This window comes from Artemia sp. Qi Xiang Cuo, chromosome 9 (genome assembly GCF_049724085.1).
Source record: "Artemia sp. Qi Xiang Cuo chromosome 9, ASM4972408v1, whole genome shotgun sequence".
Classification (NCBI taxonomy): Eukaryota; Metazoa; Arthropoda; class Branchiopoda; order Anostraca; family Artemiidae; genus Artemia; species Artemia sp. Qi Xiang Cuo.
In genome coordinates this window covers 55875825-55900446 of record NC_142802.1, presented here as the reverse complement: position 1 = coordinate 55900446, position 24622 = coordinate 55875825, and the positions used below count along the sequence as shown (strand labels likewise).

Genomic DNA, 24622 nt, shown 5'->3' with positions numbered 1-24622 from the left:
TCCGATTTTACTAGACTTCCCAATCAAGAGAAAGTGCTTTTTTTTTGGGGGGGGGGGGATTGGTGTTTTCTTTAGAATATCCAAGCTAAGAATTGAATATTCCACTTTCAACTGAGCTTTAGATGTAATCTGCACAGATTTGTATCTCAGGCTTCCGGACATAACCTCTCTGCCTTTTATAAATATGTTTATTATTTTACCATCATTTTAATAAAATCCTTATATATTTAGTGTTTTTTTGTAAAACATTACATCATCCCTCACTCAATATTTCCTGCTTACGTGCCTAATTCTATTTTGTGTCATCAGGGGGTGGTCTTAGCGGTATGTGCCCTCCTCCCCAAAAGGTCAAAAGTTGCAATAATTACAGGCTTGGAGGGAGAAACACCGATGGGGGAGTTAATTTCGTGGCCCCCCAAACACTAGTTCTATTTCTGCACCTGTGTGTCATCAGAAGCTTTACTACTCAAAATTGTGAGGGATGGAGTAATTAATCATGCAGACTGCTCGGCTATTTTTACTGGTTGTTTTACTAATGACGGCCGATATTTCGGTAACAATCTGCAAATCTGAAATAAAATTGATGAGACTGGGGTAAAATTGCTATAAAATCGGCAAAACCGCAGTAGAATCGAGGCACTTTGTGTTACGATTTTGTAATTATTTTACCAACTTACCATTATTTTACCAACTTACCATTATTTTACCAACTTGGAATTATTTTACTAACCCAGTAAAGACATTAAGAGAGGAAGGCAACCTTTATTAAGTGACGCATACAGATATTATCAAACAATACGTGTTATAGTTATATGTTTTCAGTTCAGAGTAAATACAACAAATTAGGCGTTTTAAATTAGGATTATTCCTTCAGGTGCATAGTGCCACCCTACCAATAAAGATTTGATTGATAAGAATATCATGACAATTAAAACGATTTATTCGAACTGTGAAACTTAATAACAGCAATCAAGTAAGAAGTCCAGTTCTTGAGTATAACGTTAAAACATAATATCTAAGAAATTCCAAGGCTTTAATTCTTAGGTCAATATATTCTGCTCAACAGCGATGACTTAGTAAAGATTCAACACGTTTTTTGTTTTCTTTTTTTTTTTTTTTTTTTTTTTTGAAAAAGAAAACTTAACAAATAAAAAGGCTCCCGTGAAAGTTCACAGTATTTAAATGCTTCCTGTAAAATTTTAAACTGTCTCTCAATTCCCACTGTCTTTTATTTTTTCTTTAGCCAACATGGAACTCAGAACTCGTATCGGTATTAGTATAGGGTTTCCACTTTCCAGAAGGAAACGTTATAAAATTCTATAGAATACTTTAAAAATTCCAGAATACTTACTTATATCATATCTTAAGGCGTAGCAATAAACTTTACCCCTCATCTTCCCCAACCTTAATGGAGAAATATATGCCCTGAATTACATATACAAATTGAATTTTTTCATCTTTTCTTCCCGATCGGTTGTTTTCTTGTCTTGCTTGTTTGCCGCTAAATCAATTTGACGGAAAGAGTCGGTGTACGGAAAATTCATTGCGTATATGCAACTTGGAATATAAATTTATTACCATTAGGGGTTATAGTTTATTAGTACGCCTTAAAGAGTGCTATAAGTGAGTACTTTAGAATTTTCTAGCGCTTCCTTTTTGAGAGTAGAAACCCTAAACTGATACGCTCCTGTCCGACTGCAACAGCTGCTAGTTTCAATTGAGGTGCACTTGCTTGAAAAAAAAATCGGACGGCGGTAAATTACAACCCTCATCTGCTCACTTCGCAATAGCAAAAAAGAGTATGGGTAACTAATAAGAGTGGGAATTGGCGCTAGTGTCGAGAAAAAAAACTGTCAACGTCACCTAGTATGTGGCGACATCTTTTCAAGCCCTGTAATCTTGTTTCTGCCAGGAACTAAGATCAGATGCTTATTACTACCCTAATTTCACAAATCACACTAATTAAACTATTTATTCTTACTATTACACTGAAAAAATGCCATGTCGCCAAACGCTAGATGGCGTCGATAGCATTATTTTTTGTCGCCACTAGTGTCAGTTTCCACTTTTATAAGTCATACATACTCTTTAAGATAGTTTATAGGGATAAAATATATATTTACCTTCAGTGAAAGAGTGGTCCATGCCTCCTAATTCATAAAAATATCTGTCTCCTATTTTGAGTCTTGAAAATTGATCCCCAATAATGCATTGGAAAGTGGGCCCAAGGAGAGCTCCTTCAGCAGGTCGCTCTGATATACCAGCAATAAAAAGGTCAACATCATCTACATCACGATACAAGAGCTTAAATCTCTCAACGATCTGAAAATGATTAAAAATTATAATTTACAGAAATTGTTTTTGATATTACTCATATGTGCATTTATTGCCAATTTAGTAATTGAGGACTTTAAGCACACTAAATTAACTGGCTCCCACCTAACTCACAATACTAGAACTGCCTGCCATACAGCTGCATGCCCACACAGCCTCCCACCCTCATAATTTCCTTTCAAAACAACCCTCTACCCAAATTCGCTTCTCCTCCACAGACAGCTCCCTACCAGACAAGATTATAATTATTTTAATTTTTTTGTTTCTGAGGTTACCAATGGAAGTTCCAAGGCCTAGAATGTCATATGAATGTTCTAAATCAAAACACAGTAAGTACATATTTAAGAAATGGTGCTTTCCATCAAGGCTGGTGCACAATGATTTTTTAAGATAAGAATTGCAAATACGAGACTGAAATCACAATAAGTACGTCCTAAAACAAAACACAGTAAGTATCCTATTGTTCCGTATGGGACTTTTAATTTTCCCCCAGCAATCTGTATTCAATGGTTTCTAAGGTCTTAATTTACAAATCGGATATTGAACTTTGGGGGCTTAAAACATGTATAAATTATCCTCTATTTTTAAGCATTGTCGCCCCTCTAGCGATCTGTTGTCTAAGCTGTAATTTAGTTTGTGCATTTCTGAAAACAGTGCTTGACAAATTTTTCGGTTATGAAAACTAACTGTATTTCAGCAATTAAAAATCCAATGTCCTTTTTTCTCAATTTGGAGCTTGTGCTTTTATTATTAATACCATCTTTACTTTCATGAGAAAAACTTATTTATTAATAATAAAAAATATCTTGTATAATAATTTAACAATAATTTCTATTAAATAATAAGTAATTGACTAGGTTATAGGCTACCCAACATTGTTGTTAGTAACTCACATACCTATATTAGGGCTTCCCAAATTATTTTACCTTCATTTCTTACAGCAACTAAATAAAAAAAAGGTTTTTTAACTGAAAGTAAGGAGTCACATTAAAATTTAAAACGAACAGAAATTGTTCCGTATATGAAAGGGGATGTCCCCTCCTCAACGCCTCACTCTTTGCGCTAAAGTTTTTTATTGTTTTAAAAAATAGAGTTATGAGACAGAGTCAAACTTTAGCGTAAAGAGCGAGGCGTTGAGGACTGAACAGCCCCTTTCATTTACGGAATAATTTCTGTTCGTTTTAAGTTTTAATGTCGCTCTTTACTTTCAGTTAAAAAATCTTGTTTTTTTATTTAATTTCTGATTGTTTTTGAATTGATGCAGCTTTGATTTTCGCTCACCGTACATGAATAATTAAAACAAAATTTGCATATTAATTTTACTTTTTTATGATTTTTCGTACAATACGACAGATACTATACGATCGAATTTTGTTCGAATCACAAACCCCTGAATCACAAAGGCCATTTAATTAGAAAAGATAGCTCTTTTGAAAGTAATAAAAAACTTTAGCGTAAAGAGCAAGGCATTGACTAGGGGGTAAATCCGCTCATATATGTAATAATTTCTGTTCGTTTTAAGTTTTAATGGTGCTCCTTACTTTTAGTTGAAAAAAACTTGTTTTTTTTATTTTATGTCTGATCGTTTTTAAGTAATACTGGGAAATCCGGCACCCCTTTCATAGAAATGTCCCTACCCAAGGAATATATCCTCCATGGAAAGATCCTCCCACGTAACCCCCTCCTCCAGCCCCCCCCCCCCCCAGAAAAAATCCCTCCTGAAAACGTCTGTATACTTCCCAATAACCAAAACTATATGTAAACAATGGGCAAAGTTCATAACTTGCAGTCCTTCCCCTGGGAACTGTGGGGGATGAAGTGATCATCAAAGATATATTTAATAAATTTTCGACTATGCTAAACAAAATGGCTATCTCAAAATTTTGATCAGGTGACTTCGGGAAAAAAATGAGCGTAGGAGGGAGCCTAATTGCCCTCCAATTTTCTTGGTCACTTAAAATGGACACTAGAACTTTTAATTTTCTTTCAAATGAGTCCTCTAGCGATATTCTAGGACCATTGGACCGATACGATCACCCCTGGGAAAAAAAAACAAACAAACAAACACGCATCCATGATCTTTCTTCTGGCAAAAAAATACAAAATTCCATATTTTTGCAGACAGGAGCTTGAAACCTCTACAGTAGAATTCTCGGATACACTGAATCTGATGGTGTGATATTCATTAAGATTCTGCCACTTTTAGGGGTTGTTTCCCCTTTTTTTCGGAAACAAGACAAATTGTTTCAGGCTCTTAACTTTTGATGGGTAATACTAAACTTAATGAAACTTATATATTTGAAATCAGCATAAAAATTAATTCTTAGGATGTGTCTATTTGTATTAAAATTCTGTTTTTTCGAGTTTCGGTTACTATTCAGCCGGGTGGCTCCTTCCTTACAGTTCGTTACCCGGAACTGTTTGAAAAGAATTGAGCAGACAGAAATATGAGAACATGCGATTTTTAGACAATATGTAACAGTATTAGATGATGCACATGACTAGAAATTGCAAGTTTTAGTTTTCTTTTTGAGAGACAAAAGTAATCTAATGGCAACTAGCCAAAAAAGAGTTGCTTTTAAGAAAAACTAGTGCTTTACAGAAAATTGAGCTTGCTTCAGCTTGTTAGAGAGTTATAATTGTATACAAAAAATTATCGGTATCATGGCTGGTGAGAAACTATTGAGAGCTTATAAATTATATAAATATAGATTAAATATTTATATAAATTATATAAATATAAATAGTTGAGAAACTATTGAGTATGCTATTTTACCATGCTGCTTATCGCAGTTTTTTTCTTCAGAGAAAATTTTCTGGTTTTTTTTCAATAAAACGCTAATTTTTAGAATTTTACAGACATTAGACAATATTTTTAAGGAGCACAGGAAAGGCAATGGAGGGCCACGGAATCCAATGGGGAGGAAAAGGTCTCCTGGACTTAAATTATGCTGATGATTTAAGCATCCTAGATGAAAGTGTGAATGAACTTTCATAGGTTTTGCGAGTTCAGGGTGTTAAAATAAGTTTGAAAATTAATGTTAAGAAGACTAAGTCACTAAGGCTAGGAATAAGTGAAGATGAAAAGGTGACGTTGGGTAATGAAAAGATTGATTAGGTGGGCAGCTTCACTTACCTTTGTAGTATTATTAACAAAGACGGTGGGAGCATTGAAGATGTTAAAGTAGAATAGCCAAGGCTTATAGTGTTGTTTTTTTTTTTTTCACAGTTAAAAAAAAGTTTGGAAGAATAGTAAGTCTGCAAACCAAGATTAGAATGTTAGAAGGTACAAGTGATGACAGTGGTCAAATATGGCTCTGAAGCATGGGTGCTCCGAAAGGCGGATGAAGATTTGCTAGATGTTTTCCAGAGAAATTGCCTACGGATTGTTCTGGGTACCCGGCTGACTGACCATATTTCAAACAGTAGGCTGTACGGGAAATGTGGTTAAAAGGTTCAGTTTTGTAAATATGTTTTGCGTAATCTACGAAGCAATAATTTGTTTCGTTTAAGTTTCAACTTCGCTCTTTACTTCCATCAGAAAGCTTCATTTTTTTAATTAATTAAGCTTGTAAATAATAATTTGCTGATGGATCTACCAGTTATAAAACTGATAAGATATGAAGCTATTACTGCTATTATTAACAACTCACAGCAGCACCAAGCCGCATGAGGCCAACACAGCTACGCACGCTCCTCCTTCATCCCAATCTATTCATAGCTTCCTTTTTTATACCCTCCCAGGAAGTTCCCATTTAACTGTTTAAATCTTTCTTTATGACATCTTCCCATCCCAACCCCGGACAACCTGCTTTCTTTTTAGCCCTAGATGGTTGGCCGAAAAGGACAATCTTCGGCAATTTGTCATCTTCGATCCGTAAAACCTAACCATCTCAACCTGTCTGTAATTATAGCCCTAGAAAGCGGGATATGAGCCATACTTTTCGTACAGTCTACTGTTTGGAATATGGTCAGCCTGTCGGTTTCTCAGAAGATCAAATAAAAAAAACAAGTTTTTTTTTAACTGAAAGTAAGGAGCGACATTATCAGAGGCAATGCTGTAGCGTTGCCTATAGTAAAGGCCATACGGCTCCAATGTTTTATCATTTATTTATTATTATTTTTTTTCCCCAGAGGCACTTCATATGGAAAGGGACGTCGTAGAAACTTCAAAGGGAGCTCATTCGATTGGAAATCGAAAGTGCTAGTGCCCTTTTTAATAGTCGAAATGATTGGAGGGCAACTAGGCCCCTTCCCCACGCCCATCATTCCCCCCAAAAATTCTAATCAAAATTTTGAGATAGCCATTTTGTTCAGCATAGTTGATTTCCAGATAGAAAATATATTTTTGAGAAGCACACTCCCCCAGAACCCTCAGGGCAAGGGTTTTAAGTTATGCCCTGGGGGCATATAAGGTTTTTATAGAAAGCGTTGTCGTAGAAACTTCAAAACAGGCTCATTCGATTGGAAATTCAAAGGGCTAGTACCCTTTTTAATAGTTGAATGTGATTAGGGGGCAACTAGATCCCCCCCACGCCCACCATTCCCCCAAACACATCCAATCAAAATTTTGCGATAGCCATTTTGTTCAGCGTAGCTGATTTCCAGATAGACAATATCTTTTTGTGGAGGACAATCCGCTACTGCTCACAGAGAAGGGGTCTTAAGTCATACGCTGGGAGTCTATAAGATTACAGGTAAGGGTACTGTCGCAGAAATTTCAAAACACGCTCTATCAATGGAACAGTCAAAGAGATAAAGCCCTTTTTAATAGTCAACGGAAATTGAAGGGCAACCAGCCCCCCTCCCCCCCCACGCCCACCTGCTCCCGAAACATATCCAATCAAAATTTTGAGATAGCCATTTTATTAAACGTAGTTTTAAGTTCTGAAAATTAAGTCTTTGTGGATGACAACTCCCTCACAGCCCTCAGGGCAAGGGTTGTAAGTTATGCTCTGGGGGCATATAAGGTTTTGTATAGACAACTTTGTCATAGAAACTTCAGAAAGGACTCATTTGATTAGAAATTTAAATGGCTAGTTCCCTTTTTAATAGTAGAAAGTGATTCTAAGGCAACTGACACCCCTTCCACGCTCACCATTTCCCCAAACACATCCAATCAAAATTTTGGTATAACCATTTTATTCAACGTAGTTGAAAGTCCTGGAAATTATATGTTTGCGCAGGACACTCCCCCCAGAGTTTTCAGGGGCAAGGGTTATAAGTTATGCCCTGGGGGCATATATGGTTCTTATGGAAGGAATGTTTGTAGAAACTTCAGAGAGGGCCCATTTGATTGGAAATTGAAAATTCTAGTTCACTTTTTAAGCGTCAAAAGATATTGGAGGGTAACCAGCTTCCCCCCCCCCCAAACCCTATTTTCCCAAATGCATCCAAAAAAAATTTTAAGATAGCTATTTTTATAAAAATAGTTCAAAGATCATATAACAAAAATTCCAGTGTTGACACAACCCACCAGGGCCCGGGGGCAGCCGTTGTAAGTTATGCCCTGGGGGCATATATGGGCCTTATGGAAGGGATGCTCGTATTGACTTCAAAGAGGGATCATTTGATTGGAAATTGAAAGTTGTAGTTCACTTTTAAGAGTCAAAAGAGATTGGAGGGCCCCTAGCCCCCCCCCCCTCCAAGTCCTGTTTTCCTCAAACCCATCCGATAAGAATTTTGAGATAGATTTTTTTTAAATAGTTCAAGGACCAAATAATGAAAACTCAGGGGTCAACACCGCCCCCCAGGGCCCGAGGGCAGGTATTGTAAGTTATGCCCTTGGGGAATATATGGTTCTTATTGAAGGGATGCTCGTAAAAGTTCAGAGATGGCTCGCTTGATTAGAAATTGAAAGTTCTAGTTAAGTTTTTTCGAGTCAAAAGAGATTGGAGGGCAACTAGCTCCCCAACGCATCCTTTTCCCCAATGCATCCAATAAACATTTTGATAGGCATTAAGTTAACAATTTCTGAAAAGTCAGATAACAAAAACTCAGGTGTCGTCACAACCCCCCAGGGACCGAGGGCAGGCGTTGTAAGTTATGCCCTGGGGCATATATTGTTCGTATGAAAGGAATGCTCGAATAAACTTCAGAGAGGGCTCATCCGATTGGATATTGAAAGTTCGAGGTCAATTTTTAATAGCCAAAAGAGATCCGAGGGCAGCTATCCCTCAACCCATCTGATGAAACTTTTGAGATAGACATCTTGTTAAAAATAGTTCAAAGGTCGGATAAGAAAAATTCGGTGTCAATAGAACCCCCCCCAAGGCACAGAGGAAGGCGTTCTAAGTTATGCCCTAAGGGTATGTATGGTTCTTATGAAAAGAATGCTCGTATAAACTTCATAGAGGGCTCATTTGGTGGGTAATCGAAAGTTCTAGTTCACTTTTTAGGAGTCAAGAGAGTTAAACTAGCCCCCCCCCCTACTCTCTTTTTCCCCAAACCCGTCCCCTACAAACTTTGAGATAGCCAGTGTTTTGGAAATTGTTCAAAATTAGATAACAAAAACACCCCCAGAGCCCGGGGGATAGGCGTTGTAAGTGTTGTCCTGGGGGTGTTTATGGTTCTTATGAAAGGGATGCTCGTATAAACTTCAGAGGGGGCTCATTTGATTGGAAATTGAAAATTCTAGTTCAATTTTTAAGAGTCAAAATATATCCGAGGGCAACTAGCCTCCCCCCCCACACCCTTTTTTTCCCAAGCCTGTCTGATAAAATTTTTATTATAACCATTTCATTAAAAATAGTTCAAAGGTCAGATAAGAAAAATTCCTGTGTCGACGGAACCCACCAGGGCCCAGAGGCAGGCGTTATGAGTAATGCTTTAGGGGCATATATAGTTTTTATGGAAGGGATGCTCGTATAAACTTCGGAGAGGGCTCATTTGATTGGAAATTGAAAGTTCTTGTTCACTTTTTAAGAGTCAAAAGAGATCGAAGGGCAACTATCCCCCCCCCCCCTTCACGCTCTAAATGCATCAGATAAACATTTTGAGATAGACATTGTGTTAAAAATAGTTCAAAAATCAGATAATAAACACTCCGAGGTTGACACAAACCCATTTTTTCACTTTGATATTGTTACTTCGATATCAGTTTTGATACTTTGAAAAATATTTGATTTTTTTAAAGTTTTATTCTGAAACAAGGAATTTTTAAAAACTTGAAATTTTTTGCAATCAAAAACGAAAATTAATTTAAAAAAAAACTTTCCAAAAATAAGTTTTTCAAAGAAAAGTAAAGCCCATTTTAAACTTAAGCTCAGCAGATACAAATACCTTTTAAAATTCAAACTCAAAACGACCAGAAATTACTATTAAAGAATAAATGAAACCCAAAACTAACAGAAATTAAATAAGCAATCATAGCAAAAACATACAACAAGTAATAGATTGAATATGAATATCAAGCTTAAAATGGAAAAAAATATTTTCCTATTAAAGTATAAATGAAACTTAAAACGAACAGAAATTAGATAAACCATCAATCTAAACAAACATACAATAGATATTAATGTAAATTAATAACTAAATCTTAAAACGAGTGAAACTTAAATTGAATATGCAAATTAAGCTTGAAAAGAACAAAAATCACCACAAACAAGAGCTTGGGTATGACCTCCTTCTCTCACTGTAAAAGTCTAAAACCTACTGCGTCATTGGCGCTTTACTGAAAGCCAATTTTATGGCAAATGTTTTCTTTTGTACTTAATACTGAAAATAAACATTAAAATTATAGTAAAATTTTGAACTGAACAGCTTTCAGCAATTAATATCATTATGCATAAAATATTCATTTTAATTTATTAGCTCTTTTTAAAGTTGTTAAAGACGAATATAGTTTCCCTCCAGACAAGTGTTTGGATACTGCCTCCTTTTCTAACTTTAAATAAAAACCAAAAGCATACTGCGTCATTGGCGCTGAACTGAAAACGGATTATATTACAAATATTTTCTTTTCCAGTTCTTACAGTATTGAAAAATTGAAAAAATATATTGAAGTATTGAAAAATACAATTACAGTGAAATAAATTCTTGAACTGATGGATATTTCAACAATTGATATCGTTATTCATCAAATATTCAATTTGATGTTGTTTATACTTTCCAATACTGTTCAAGACGCATATAGTTTTCAGTAAAGCACCAATGCCGCAGTAGGCTTTATACTTTTATAGTGAAAGAAGGAGGTCATACCCAAACTATTGCTTGTGGTGATTTTTGTTCGTTTCAAGCTTGATTTACATATTCAATTTTAGGTTTACTCTTTTTAGGATACAGTTATTAATTTACGTGTATATCTATTGTATGGTTGTTTGCATTGATTGTTTATTTAATTTCTGTTCGTTTTAAGTTTCATTTATGCTTCAACAGGAAAATATTTTTTTTTCATTTTAAGCTTAATATTCATATTCAATTTAAGCATTACTCGCGTTAAGATCTATTTATTCATTTATATTATTACTTGTTGTATGTTTTTGCTATGATTGCTTATTTAATTTCTGTTCGTTTCGGGTTTATTTATTATTTAACAGTAATTTCTGGTCGTTTTGAGTTTGAATTTAAAAGGTACTTGTATCTGCTGAGCTTAAGTTTAAAATGGGCTTTACTTTTCTTTGAAAAACTTATTTTTCGGAAAGTTTTTTTTTAATTAATAACTTAAAACGAACAGAAATTATTTCGTATATGAAGGGGGCTATGCCCTCCTCAACGCCTCGCTCTTTACGCTGAAGTTTTTTATTGTTTAAATGAAATAGAGTTGTGAGAAAGAGCCAAACTTTAGCGTAAAGAGCGAGACGTTGAGGAGGGGACAGCCCCTTTCATATACGGAATAATTTCTGTTCGTTTTAAGTTTTAATATTGCTCCTTACTTTCAATTAAAAAAACTTGTTTTTTTTATCTAATTTTTGAACGTTTTTGAATTAACGCAGGTTTTGATTTTGGCTCACCGTAGATGAATAATTAAAACAAAATTTGCATCTTAATTTTACTTTTATTCGGTTAAATGGCTTTCTCGAAAGTTGTTTTTTATTTACGAACGTTTTTATTAGTAATAAATATGCGTAACGTAACGAAATTTTATATTCATATATTTTTAATACGTATATTAAGGGGTTCTCCCCCTAGTCAATACCTCGCTCTTTACGCTAAAGTTCGAATTTTGTTCTAATTCTTTAAAAATGACCCCTTAATCATAAAGGCCGTTAATTAAAATAAATAGCTCTTATGAGAGAACAAAAAAAAATCTTTGGCTTAAAGAGCGAGGTATTGACTAGGGGCGAACCCATTCACATACGTAATAATTTCTGTTCGTTTTAAGTTTTAATGTTGCTCCTTACTTTCAGTTGAAAAACTTTATTTTTATTTAATTTCTGATCGTTTTTTAAATAATGCTGGGAAATCCGGTGCCCCCTTCATAGCAATGTCCCTTCCCCCATGAAAACTTCCTCCATTGAAAGATCCTCCCACATATGGTTGCCCTCCATTTTTTTTGTCACTTAAAAAGGGCACTAGAACTTTAACTTCTGTTCGAATGAGCCCTCCCACGATATTCTATGACCACAGGGTCGATACGATCACCCCTGGAAAAAAACAAACAAGCAAATAAACACACATCCGTGATCTTTCTTCTGGCAAAAAATGCAAAATTCCACATTTTTGCAGATATGAGTTTGAAACCTCGACAGTAGGGTTCTTTGATACGCTGAATCTGGTGCTGTGATTTTCTGGTGCTGTGATTTTGTGATTTAGCTTTTAGGGGTGTTTCCTTCTCTTTTCGAAAATCAGGCAAATTTTCTCAGGCACGTAGCTTTTGATGGGTAGGATTAAACTTGATGAAACTTATATATTTCAAATCAGTATTAAAGTCTGATTGTTTTAATGTATCTATTGGTATCAAAAATCCGGTTTTAGAGTTTCGGTTACTATTGAGCCGGGCCGCTCCTTACTTACAGCTCGTTACCACGAACTGTTTGATATACAAGAAATAAAGCCTCAACAGCAATAAGACATGAAGACTGAACAACAATGAGATATTATTGATGAGGCCTTATTTTTATTTCTGTATTTTAATTGACTATTAATTTTAGGTTTTTTTTCTTTTGGACTAAAAAATAAGAACAAACTTGATAACAAAAATTCTTTAGCACTATATTTTTATTTTTGCAAACTTCAGGTTGGCTCTAGAAATGTCTGAGGACAGTATGAAAACTTATATAAATCATAATTATTTCCTTTTGAGAAGGGAGGGGGCGTGAATCCAACCATGTCCCTTCGGATGATGGATAAATGGCGATAAGGCTTAGACCACAGATGTACATTCAAAATAGATCAATCTTCTTTTCTCTTTATTATTCTTTTTTTAATCCAAGGTCAAAACACCCATTAGAATATTTTTGCGTTTACATTACAGTTTTTGCCTCTTGCTGTTATCTCTAGAAAGGGTGTGTAATTGTACCTCTGGGAATAAAGAAGCTGAGTCTCACTTCTAAATACATCCATAATTTCAGATGCATTCAGGAAAGACTTCAGGATTTCGTCAGCTTGCCAGAAGCTTTAACAGTAAAGTCAAAGAGAAGATAAATGTGGCATAAAGCTCTAAAATTGCAAGAACTGTCGGCCCATAATGCAGATCCTCATGCTTATAAACCAAGAAAATTTGGAAGTCAAGTAAGAAATGCTCAGCGTAACTATCAGATACGATGGAATATTTCGGGAAAGGTCTTTTGAATCCTTTAGAACTGGTTAGAAAAACACCCATCTGGAAATTCCAAGGATTGCAGTCAAAGACTTTTGATGAATTCTGAAGTGGACATAGTCAAGATTGACACAGCTTTAAGCTGTGTCACCCCAAGCATTTTTTACTGTGATAAGGTTTTATGTCAAGTTCACGAACAGGGGATTCCTCATCGAAAAAACAAAAGGAAAAGCCCAAGACTTGTTCACACGGAAAATTTTTACATTCACCTCTGTTAAATATCATCTAAATAAGTTTCCCATTAGCTCAAAAACTATGTATTTACCTTAGCTCCAAAAACTATGTAATTATGTGCATTCTTCCTTAAAAGCTTTCAGGTGATTCCTATGCAGGTCAGAGGAAAACCAAAAGTCTTATTTTTCTAGACCAAAAGTCAAGCAAAGAGTCACGTCGTACCTATAGGATAACCCAGCGGAAAACCAACGGTTTTTATAAAAACCAACGGTTTTTCCCATTCGTGTGAATTAGGCATTAGCAGTAATTGGAGCCACACTTTCTGCTATCTATTACATTCATCAACTGTCAAACCATGGGCGCCAGCAGAGGGGCAGGGGGGCATGGCCCCTCCTTGGAAATTTGGGACTATAAAGTAATTAAAGGAAACCAAAGGAAAGAGAGCAGAATAGGGAAAAACGATGGAAAAAATGTGTGTTGCCCCATTTTTGGCTGCCTGCCAATAGATTTTGACCCTTAATAAGGAAAATATTGGTTCTAATTTGTGACTGAGTGACCCCTAACCAGTTTTCCACAAACATTTTTTCTATATGATTTGGTTGGAGCAAACAAAAAAAAAATCTAATTCTTCATAGTAATGATTGTTAAGTAAATAACGATCCTTGTCAATAACGAAACTATGAAAGCCTAGCTATTGATGACCTTCAATCAAAGAATCAGCTTTTTATGATGATCCTAAATATATATTTGTTTAACAAACTAACATTGATAATACGTTACTTTTTAAAAACACTGAGTCTAAAGGCATTAAATATTCTTGTGTTTGACAACCAAGTTCATAATTACCGATATTATCAAAAAGTATCCGTCCAGCGCTTCGGTATTGCTCAACAGAACTGAATGCTGGGAGTTTATATCTTAGTTTTTGTAAGCAGGCTATTGTTTTGCGTTTTTTTTTGTAATTATATTTTTTTCATTTTTATATACTTATACTTTAATTGACATACTTTTTCCATTGCCTTTAGAAAAATGTTTGTCTCTAATCTTCATTAAATAAAGAAAAATAAAGTTTTTTTCAACTAAAAGTAAAGAGCAACATTAAAACTTAAAACGAAAAGAAATTATTACATATATTAGGGGGGTTGCCCCCCTCCTAAACACCTTGCTCTTCGCGCTACAGTTTTTCGGCACTTAAAAAATAAGTTACTTATTGTTCTAGTTAAGCAAACCTTGTGTTTCAAGAGTCATTTTTAAAGAATTGGGACAAAAGTTAAACTTTAGCGTAAAGAGCGAGATGTTGAGGAAGGGGGCAACTCGCCTCATATACGTAATAATTTCTATTCGTTTTAAGTTTTAATGTTGCTCCTTACTTTCAATTGAAAAAACATATTTTTTCAGATCGTTTTTTAAATAACGCCAGGATACCTGTCTCCACCTCCATGGAAAAATCCCCCTTCTCATACAAATATCCTCTGGATAATTCAATCCTGGTGAAAATTTATCCCGAAAAATTACCCTTAAAATCTCCACGCGTAAAATTGAATTAGTTGAGAGAAAGCAAGACATATAAAGGAATTTTGTGTAAAAATTCTGGTAAATTCACCCAGTGTAAAATTTCCCCTGAAAAGTTCACCCCTGGAAACTACCCTCTCCATGGAAAATTCCCCCAGCAGAAAAATTTGTCCTCCCCTCCCCACCGGAAAAATTTATGCATACTTCCCAATAACAAATGAAACAATAGGGAAATTTTATAACTTAAAAATCTTTCCCTAGGGGCTTTAGGGGGTCATTTTTATCTCCAAAGACAAAGTTATTGGGCCTTTCAACTATGCTAAACAAAAAAAACTATCTCAAAATTTCGATTAGACGATTTTGGGAAAAAAGTGGGGTGCGAGGGGGCCTAGTTGCTCTCCAATTTTTTGGTCACTTAAAAAGGGCACTAGAACTTTTCCTTTCCGTTGGAATGAGCCCTCTCTCGATGTTCTAGGCCCACTGGGTTGAAACGATCACCCCTGAAAAAAAAAAATAAATAAACACGCATCCGTGATTTTCCTTCTGACAAAAATAACAAAATTCCACATTTATGCAGAAATGGGCTTGAAACCTCTATAGTAGGGTTAATAACGCTGAATCTGATGGTGTAAATTTCATTAAAATTTTATGAATCCAAGGGGGTCTTCCCCCCCTTTTTCGAACATCCGACACATATTCTCATAATAATCCAATTCTTTTGATGTATCTATTGGTATCAAAATTTCGTTTTTAGAGTTTTGGTTACTATTGAGCCGGGTCACTCCTTACTTATAGATCGTTACCACAAACTGCTTGATTACCCATCAATGTCCAAACAGAAATCATTTAAATATTGATCGTTTTTTCTGCCTTACCAAAAGTATTGTTTTCATAAAACTTTACAACTTCATGAATTGTAAATAAAAACAAGAAAAGGTTTTTCACCTAAAGTAAGGAGCAAGGGGGACTGCCCCCGTCTCAACACCCTGCTCATTAAACAAAACTTTTTAGTGCTTTGAAAAATCTCTTTTTTCCAATTGCAAATTTATTTTTAAAAAAAGTCAAATTTCACAGTATAGAGTAAGGAGCTAAAGAGGAGACATCCCCCTTCATACAAAGTATAATCTGTTTAAATGGGTTTTAAATCTGTTCCTTTCTTTCAGTTGAAAAGCTCTTTTTTGTATTTAATTTCTGATTGTTTTCCAAATCATACCTAGGCCTAACCAAGATATAATTTGAGGTGCCGGTTCCTCAAATCCCTGGTTAACTACTTTTAAAATGTGTAAATTAATAATTGTACGTTCATTAGTACCGTCCTACGTTTGAATTTCCAATTTCAATTTGGATAAAATTTTAATAAACTTAAAAATTGTAATTTTAGTGAAAAGTCCTTGTTAATATTACTACTAAGGAAATTCGCTTGGATGCAAAGGAGTATTATTGTTTGTATGGATGGACATTCTGTAAGACCTTTCATCTTCTACATAACTGAAGTCATTACAACCTCTACTATAGGATTTTCTTATAGGTAAATACATTACATACATTTTTTTAAATACATTGAAAGACCTCATCCAAATAGAAGAAGTCAAATATCCCTGTATAACATTGCTGAAAACCAGACCTCTAGCAGTATTTGTCACTCCAAGGAAATTTCCAGGCACGATTGAGGATAACCTGTCTTACTTTTTCCAATTATTTGCTGGTAGACATTAGACGATATCATTTTAGCTTTATAGAAAAACGTTTTGATTAGTTCCTACTCCCCCCTACCTCTTTAAACATTTATCTGAAGCCTCGTGAAACGTAATCAGTCTGTGCATTAAAACGTACTTTTTTAGGAATCTACCCTACCCCCACCTAAACAATTACTTACCCCCCTCCCCTCATTATAACTGATACGCAATTACAGATCACCAAACGTAGTCTAATTTCATTACAAATAAAAAGAATCAAATTGGTTGAATCCAGTTCTGCCACCGTGTGGCATTACTTCTTTTGTAACTGGGAAGCCTGAAATATAGTTATTGATACTTTTAAATGAATTAGCTTCTCAGGATTTTAAATGATTGCAAATTTGAACTGTTATCGGCGGATACATGTGCCAATGTCAGTTCAGAATTTTTCGGATTTTGTGCAAATCGCGGATATTGGCGAAGACTCACTTTATGGTTGTTAGGTATTTGATTTTAATTCTTATAATTTTTGGTCTTTTATTGAATTTTATTTAATTTTTTGGCTGTTTTTATCATTGGTTTTGTTGACTTTTCGCGTTTGTTTTTTGTTTCTTTCTTCGGGATTTTCCGTGTTTATATTATTTCGTTCGCGCTGAAGAAGAGAGGCGGTTGATCTCTCGAAATATTTGCTTTGTGTGTTTTTTCAGTATTTTCGTTTGGCCTTTAAAAACCCCAGTTTTGATCGTTTTCTTTCTTCTGTAGTGCCCTAAGCCACCTAAATTGTCACCCAACCACCACTGCTATTTTGGCGTCTATCCTCCCCCCCTGGAAAATTTTCTGAAGCGCCCTTGCGTCCAACCTTCTAGGGCTAATATGGTCTTTATGGTAAATGAAATAACTAGAACAGCAGCAGCAACATTACTAACAATGATCAAAATTATAGATCGTTTTCGTATGACAAAGTTGATCTCGAACTTAAAAGGAAGAAGAAGAAGAAATCAAAATTATCGATCGTTTTCGTATGACAAAGTTGATCTCGAACTTAAAAGGAAGAAGAAGAAGAAAAGGAAGAAGAAGAAGAAGAAGAAATTAAATAGAAAAATTCTAGATCTTACTATAATATTGTTATTTTTGAGCGTACAATTTTTAATTTATAAAAGTATAATGAACATTTTTGCTCAAGATTATATTTCAAGGTATTTTTTTAATCTTTTGACGAAAATACTAAAACAAAACTGCATTTTTGAAAATATAGGGGGGAGCAATTTTGTAGTTTTTTTATTTGGATCAATGAATACCGAAAAAGACATTTTTTAAATTTTAGGAGGGAAAGAATCTAAAGGTACTCCAAGAATCCCGCTCCCACAAAATTCAACACCCCTGAAGAGCTTTAAAATGAAGAGAATCAATTGTGGGCACGATTTGAATACTGCTTAAGAAAAAGAATTTGCAATACTTTTTTATTTTTATTTTATTAAGACTGACTAAAAAATTATTTTTTTTTTACAAATTCCATTTTACACTAGTAATTCCTTTTTAACGAAGTAGAGTAAGAGGTTTCCGATATCAATAAGGTAAATAATTTTAGACCGTTATAAGGATAAATGGTAAAAATGATTCTAATTGGTTATATATTTTCTCTGTTGTCAACTTGTCATATCTTCATATCTTTGATAGTGAGCTATAAGTTTAGGCTGAGCCATTGGTGTAAATTCATCAAAACTAGGAGGGGGGATCTATTTTTCAAAATATAGGTGGGGTTAGTTTTCTTGTCTTTTTTACGTTTTTTTCATTAAAAGTACTAAAAAAAAGCCACTTTTCAATGAAAGTGTCAAAAATATACTTTCCAAATCTAGGTGGATGGGAGAGGAAATCTTTAGGGTTCAATGCCCTTCTCCACCCTCACCTCCTCAATTTGTGCCATTTGGCCGAGCCCTTGTGTTAAAGCCATGAAATTTGAAACCAAAAATTTAAACTAACTTACCGGGTGTGGAATGACATCAAGTAAATCATCAAAATGTCTAGCTCTTGGAAGGCCACAAATATCTCTATATGAATTGTAGCCAGGTATTCCGTGATCCCGACCTCTTTGAATATTCAGTGACACCAAATCCATGCCAAATTCCATGTCTGGCTCTTGGAACAGATGATTGGTGAGCTTTCCAATAGAAAAAGATTTATAGAATTAATAGAATTTCACTTTAAGCTCAAAAAATTTTCAGGGTGTTAGTACAAACATAACTAGGAAGTTACACATAAAGATTCAACTTTTTTTTCTCACCTTGTTAAAAGCTATTTGCATGTTTTCACTATGTACAAAAAAAATGTTCCATAATTATGTGCTTAATTGGATTTAAAACGGATTTAAATATTTTCATCCATCCATAGTGAAACAAAATTTTCTAAGTCTTCAGAGCTGTTACCAAAAAATAATGTGTTTAACCCATCAATGCTCAAAACTTCAATTTCTAAGCAAAACATAATTTTTTAGCAAAAGAAATTCTAAAAAGGGAATATTTCTAGACTTTTTGATTAGTATACAGTGGTGCCGATTCACAAAAATATTAGGGAATGGCAAAATATATTCATCGAAGCCTAGGAGGGGGGCAATTTTTTTTTGAAAGAAATTACCAAAAAGGAGTATTCTGAATGAAATACCGAAAAAAAAGTATTCTTAAAACCATGGGGTGGGCAAAAAAAAAAATCTAGGGGTCCTACCTCCCCCCCTTCCATTGACACTACAGATAGTATATTTTAGTATTTCAGTGTTTAAAGCTTTCCCCAAGCCAATATTTTATTGCATCAATTTTTAATAGGAGCTTTCATTATTACCAGAGCAATTAACAAAAATTGTAATTGATCGATTTGAATTTGTAATTAACAAAATTTGTAATTACTTAGCACCTTAATGGAAATTTTCAAAACGTTAGAGGCAAAAGAAGATTATACAGTGTTCTAGAAAACATATAAATGAATGAGAACCAGAAATTCTATCTTCTCCGAAACAATCAAATTTCCCTCAGAAGTTTTTTTTCGTGATCATAATAGTTTTATCTCACAAAGCATTTGGGAAATGAGAAGTTTGTTGGGATCTTGCAAAATCAATTAATAAAAGTTCAATATCTGGAATAAAATAGGAAGCAGCATTATCTCTAGTAGAAACTCGAACTGTTTGAATACTGTGCTATTTTAGCTACAGTAATTGTATAGATAATTTTTTTTCATAATTCATATGTGTTTTACTAAAAAATAAAATGTGTGTGACTCCATCAATAAATGAAGCGCAAGTTAAGGTAGAAAAATGGTAGATCAAATTTCAAAACAGGAACTTACTTATCATTCATCTGAATGAGTCTATGTTTTTTATTTTAAAAGAGGCCAGCAACTATAAACTGTCTCTTGAGATAAAACTGGCCCTTTAACTTAACTCAAGCTCAATCATATGTTAGATTATCATAGAAATAAAACATATCTATAAGAAGATATAAATAAAAAAGGAGATCGAAGGGAATTGGGTCATAAAAAATACTGTGAAATAAACGGGATTAACATAAATAGAGATGAGGAAGAATACAGATTATCCTATTTTTGTATAAAGTTTTATTAAAAACAATCCATAAACTCGCAAATTTCTAGTAATGAAGAAGATAAAAAAGTTTTGGACCCCGAAATAGTGTGAACTTACTAAATGAAGATCAAAATGGATTATGTTTTGAAAAAATTAATTCCGATTTAAATATCAACGTATTTACGCTAAACAATCAAAGAAAAAAATCGTTAAACTTTTCGAAACAATATGTTATTAAAATACCTTTGACCAGTGGCGTCAATTAGCGGGGGAGGGGGATAGAGTAAGGCATGTACCCCCTATATTTTTTGCCCTTCCAAGAGATTTTGAAAAACACCTTTTTTTGGGGGGGGGGGTATTTTCATTGAAAATACCTTGTTTGGGTATTTTCATAGGAAACATAAAAAGAAGTGACGGATTAGCCTTTCTCTAGACTTTGAGAATAAATTTTGTCCCTTTCTAAATTTTCATGAATTGACGCCACCGCTTTTGACCTATTTAGACTTTTAATTAATTTAGAATAGATTATATGCAAGATTATTAGCTAAAAAGACTATTTCATTTTATTAGACTCTCATGTCAGAAGAAAACCACTCACAAACACACAGTGGCGTCAACTGGAGGGGGGTGTCCCCTCAAGATGGTTGCTTCTCTCTAGATTTTGAAGAACACCTTTTATAGTTTATATTGAAAAATGTTTTTTTTTGGGTTTTTTTCATTGGAAAAATTTATAACACAGCAAAGTCCCCCCCCCCTCCTCTCCTTATTTTCAAAATAAATTTTTCTCCCCTCTCCCTTCTATATTTTCATGAATTGACGCCACTGAATACATAGTATTATGCAGCATTTTTCCTAGCTTCAGTTTGATCGTCATATCGGATCTGTTTAAAAAAAACTACATTACAGTTTAGCAGATGTGTGTTACCGTTTTCTTTTCTTTTTCTTTTTCCTCTGTATTCCTGAAGGAGGCTTTATTCCTGAAGGAGGAAGTAAAATACTCATCTTGATGATTCCTTATTAGGCTAAGAAAGGCAGTATTCCTAGGCTAAGAAAGGCAGTAGGTAGATTTTCAAGCGCCCATCTATAAATCCTGTTCAAGAAGCTGATCCTGTTCACGAAGGGTATTTCCATTGAAAAATTTCTCTCTGGGTATTTTCAATGAAAAGAAAACAAATTTGTCCTCCCTAGTTTTGAAAAATGCATTTACCCTCCCTCCCCCCCCCCCCTACATTTTCGTGAATTGACGCCACTGGTATTGTCTTTGTAGAGACAGGCGTAGTTAATTCTATGCAAACCGATTTTTCTGACACTCTAGCCAGCTTGAAAATGGCAATGTCTTAGTCTATTTTTTGGGTTTAGTTCTATGGCACATTATTTAAATATCTTGCAACTTAGGAACTTCGAAAAGGGCTCATTCGATTGAAAATAGAAAGGGATAATGCCCTTTTTAATAGTCGAAAGTGATTGGAGGGCATCTAGTCCTACCGCAAAATCAGCAGTTGAGGTCTTATTGTAGTTTTTTTTTCTACTTTTTACTTCGTTTAATAGTTCTTCCTTTACTTTCAAAATGTCACAAACATTTTCATTCTGTTTTTTTAAAAAAGTACAATACAGTTTAGCAGATGTGTGTTACCGTTTTCTTTTTTTTTGTAGAGCGGTTGCGCTTTTTTTCGTCTTTTTATGATTTTTCTAGCATACGTTATGTTGTTAAATCTAGCTATTTTTATATTCAGTTTTTGTTCTGTTGATAATGACTTCTGAATGTGAAGCTGAGATATTCGGAGTTCGGAGTTTGGAGCATTTGTATAAAAAGTCTGTTATTCAAAGTCCACTGTCTTCGTTGGAATTTAAACTCGCTACTATTTTTTAACTTGCTAATAATAAATTGAAAGATAGTACGGTTTAAGAGATTATGTAAGAGAACAATTTATAAATAAATACCTCCTCAGACACATAGTTGTCAAAGTCCTGTTGGGGTTGATTTGCCAATCCAATCAGAAACTTATCGAGATTTCCTGGCGTATATACCACTTCAGATTTGAAAAAATGTTGACGCAGCAGTAATGTTGATTCCACCTTTTTCTTTTGGTTAATAAGTCTAGAAATATATACATACGACACAACTAAACAGATATCTAGATATCTAGACAGATATCTAGATAGCACACAGATATCTAGACTTTTTTTTCAAATAAATCTAGTAGCAAACTACTCGACGAAACTACAAACTAAACTGACACTCACTAATACAATTCTACACATGTATTATTCATTTATTCAAACCTGCAGGAATTTCCTTCTCTCTTACTCTCTTTTCAACTCCAATCCTCCTTTCTCTCTTTCTCTTCCTTTCTCGATTTCCTCTGGTCCTCTTCCTACGTCTTTGGCTTTTTCTCCCGTCCTCTCTCACTTTTGTGATAGTTATCTTTGGTAAATGAGTTTTTTTTCATAATTAGGTTGATATACTTTATACTGAATTGGGATTAACAAAATTTTTTAGAAAAGTATTCTAAATAGAGGACTGAAATATGCCTCTCAGCATGAGAACTATTTAAGTGAAGGCACACACCAACCATAGCTTAATCCTTGAATTTTTTATCGAACTAAAATCAAAATATGTTTTTCAAGATGTAGCCAATACTGTGATTAGTAAAACTCATATATTTGCCTCCCAACGGACATGATAAAAACTATAGTATTTTTTCTAAAGAATGCATGTCAAACACATATAGCCCTTCCCAGATATCCACGCAGGGGGAGTGTCTGAGGGTCTGGGCCACCCTCAAAATCCTAATTTTTTCTGAATTTCATGGCACCACTTATTTAAACCATCAATAAAATTTGTTGTTCTATTATTGGATCCTCCCCAAAAAAAAAACTCCATACGAGCCTAACCCTGGTATCTATACAAATGACTAAACTCAGTGCCAATGGTGGTTAGCGAGTGGATTGTCATCCTGTCACTACTACATTGTATTACTGAACGCTTTATTTCTATTTCAAATCGATTTGGATTAGGGGCAAGTTTTATTTTGGAACCTCCTCGTATTTCAGTTCTTTTTTCTGGTTCATCACTGAAAATGTCCCTGATTTGCTTAATTGCGTTGACAATTTCCAAGCTAAATCAGATTGATTTCCAGAGAAGAGAAAAAGGATCCCTCATTTATATGTATTCACGGTTTACTGCTGAGACTACAGAAAGACAAATTTAAAGCAAAAACCGCTTTTGGGCCTTTTCGTATATAAATGAGTCATATAAACACAGGTTTAAAGGCCGTGTCTTAACTAACCTTAGAGAAAAGTAAGAATTTTTGCCGTAGAGATTCCTCATATGGATCTAAATTCTACCAACCCTCCGGGGGATGGAAAAGGGAGAGGGAGTTGGAAAATCTGGTCATCTGGACATTTAATAGAAAAGTCATAAGATCTCAACTAGGATTGATTGATAGTAAAAGTAAATGCCCTATTTGTACCTTTTTGAAGTCTATTTCCAACATCTGTTGAGGGGAGAAGGGGGGTAAGAATTACTTTCATAATAGCATCAACAAAAAGGGTATGGGATCACAATCGTGCTTTGTGGGATCATCAAGTGATCCAGTTTGGCCTTTCGACTCTCCAGACAAAATCAGCCCAGCATGAGGGGTGGGAAGTGCATAATTTGTGTCACTAAGGCAGCCATGAGATTCAAAGGAAGTCGGATCCCAAGCAAGGTGTGTGAGAAGACTTAGTCAGCTGTGATCGAAATCAAGCGGTTCAGTTTTTGTTTCTTAACTTTTGGAACCTTTATAATACAAGTAGCGCATGCAAATTTGGTTTCTACTTTAATGCCGAAAATCTTTACTGGTGGTCAAACAATTATCTTTTATTGCTTTACCAAGAAATAATATATCCAGGAACGTCCAAATTGTTTTGTTTTTTTCCAAACAAAGAAACTTATTTGTATAAGGACATCAGGGTATTATTTCTATAAATGGAAGCAAGGACAAACAGGGGAACTACTTATAAAAATCTTGCTATTTAAAAGCTTTTCACATTTTAACTGGCATAATATCTCACACAGAAGAACCAATCAAGGAAAATTTAAATTTTAGTTCTTTTGACTTCCTTAAAATTCTGATTGGCTTAAGAAAGCACAGCACAGCTGAAAACAAATCAAATTAGGATGCACTTTTTACTACTGAATTACATGAAAGTGATATCAGTTGAAATCTAGAAGATACATACTCAACATGGCCTTGAACCAAAGTGTGACCAAATCTAAATGCTGCACTAGCAAATTCGTTCATAATAGTTGGGTTAACATCTTCTGAATAATCTTTACTGAAACCATACTGGAGAGGTAATAATCCATATGCTTCCATTGCCTGACGACCTGTAATACTTAAATGTTTATTATCTTATTCTACGGACAGGTTCCCTCACACCCCTTTAAAAACTGACTGTCACTGCATCTGGACCAAGCCACAAAACTATTCTACCCTGGTAGGGGAAAGGAAATATATATATATATATATATATATATATATATATATATATATATATATATATATATATATATATATATATATATATATATATATATATATATATATATATATA

At 34.4% G+C, this 24622-nt stretch overlaps 1 protein-coding gene across 7 annotated transcripts in view; it reads right to left on the bottom strand.

Annotated features, from left to right (window-relative positions):
• The window catches only part of LOC148948839 (immunomodulatory peroxidase-like), a 130894-nt gene that overhangs the window by 31049 nt on the left and 75223 nt on the right, over window positions 1–24622 (bottom strand). For all 7 annotated transcript variants that reach the window (XM_089094738.1, XM_089094741.1, XM_089094739.1 and 4 more), the window contains exons 9-12: window positions 24248–24395; window positions 21965–22121; window positions 18440–18613; window positions 2124–2322 (exon numbers count right to left, since the gene is read on the bottom strand). In XM_089094738.1, the coding sequence (XP_088950864.1) occupies window positions 2124–2322; window positions 18440–18613; window positions 21965–22121; window positions 24248–24395 (678 nt within the window). The remainder of the gene's footprint in view (window positions 1–2123; window positions 2323–18439; window positions 18614–21964; window positions 22122–24247; window positions 24396–24622) is intronic.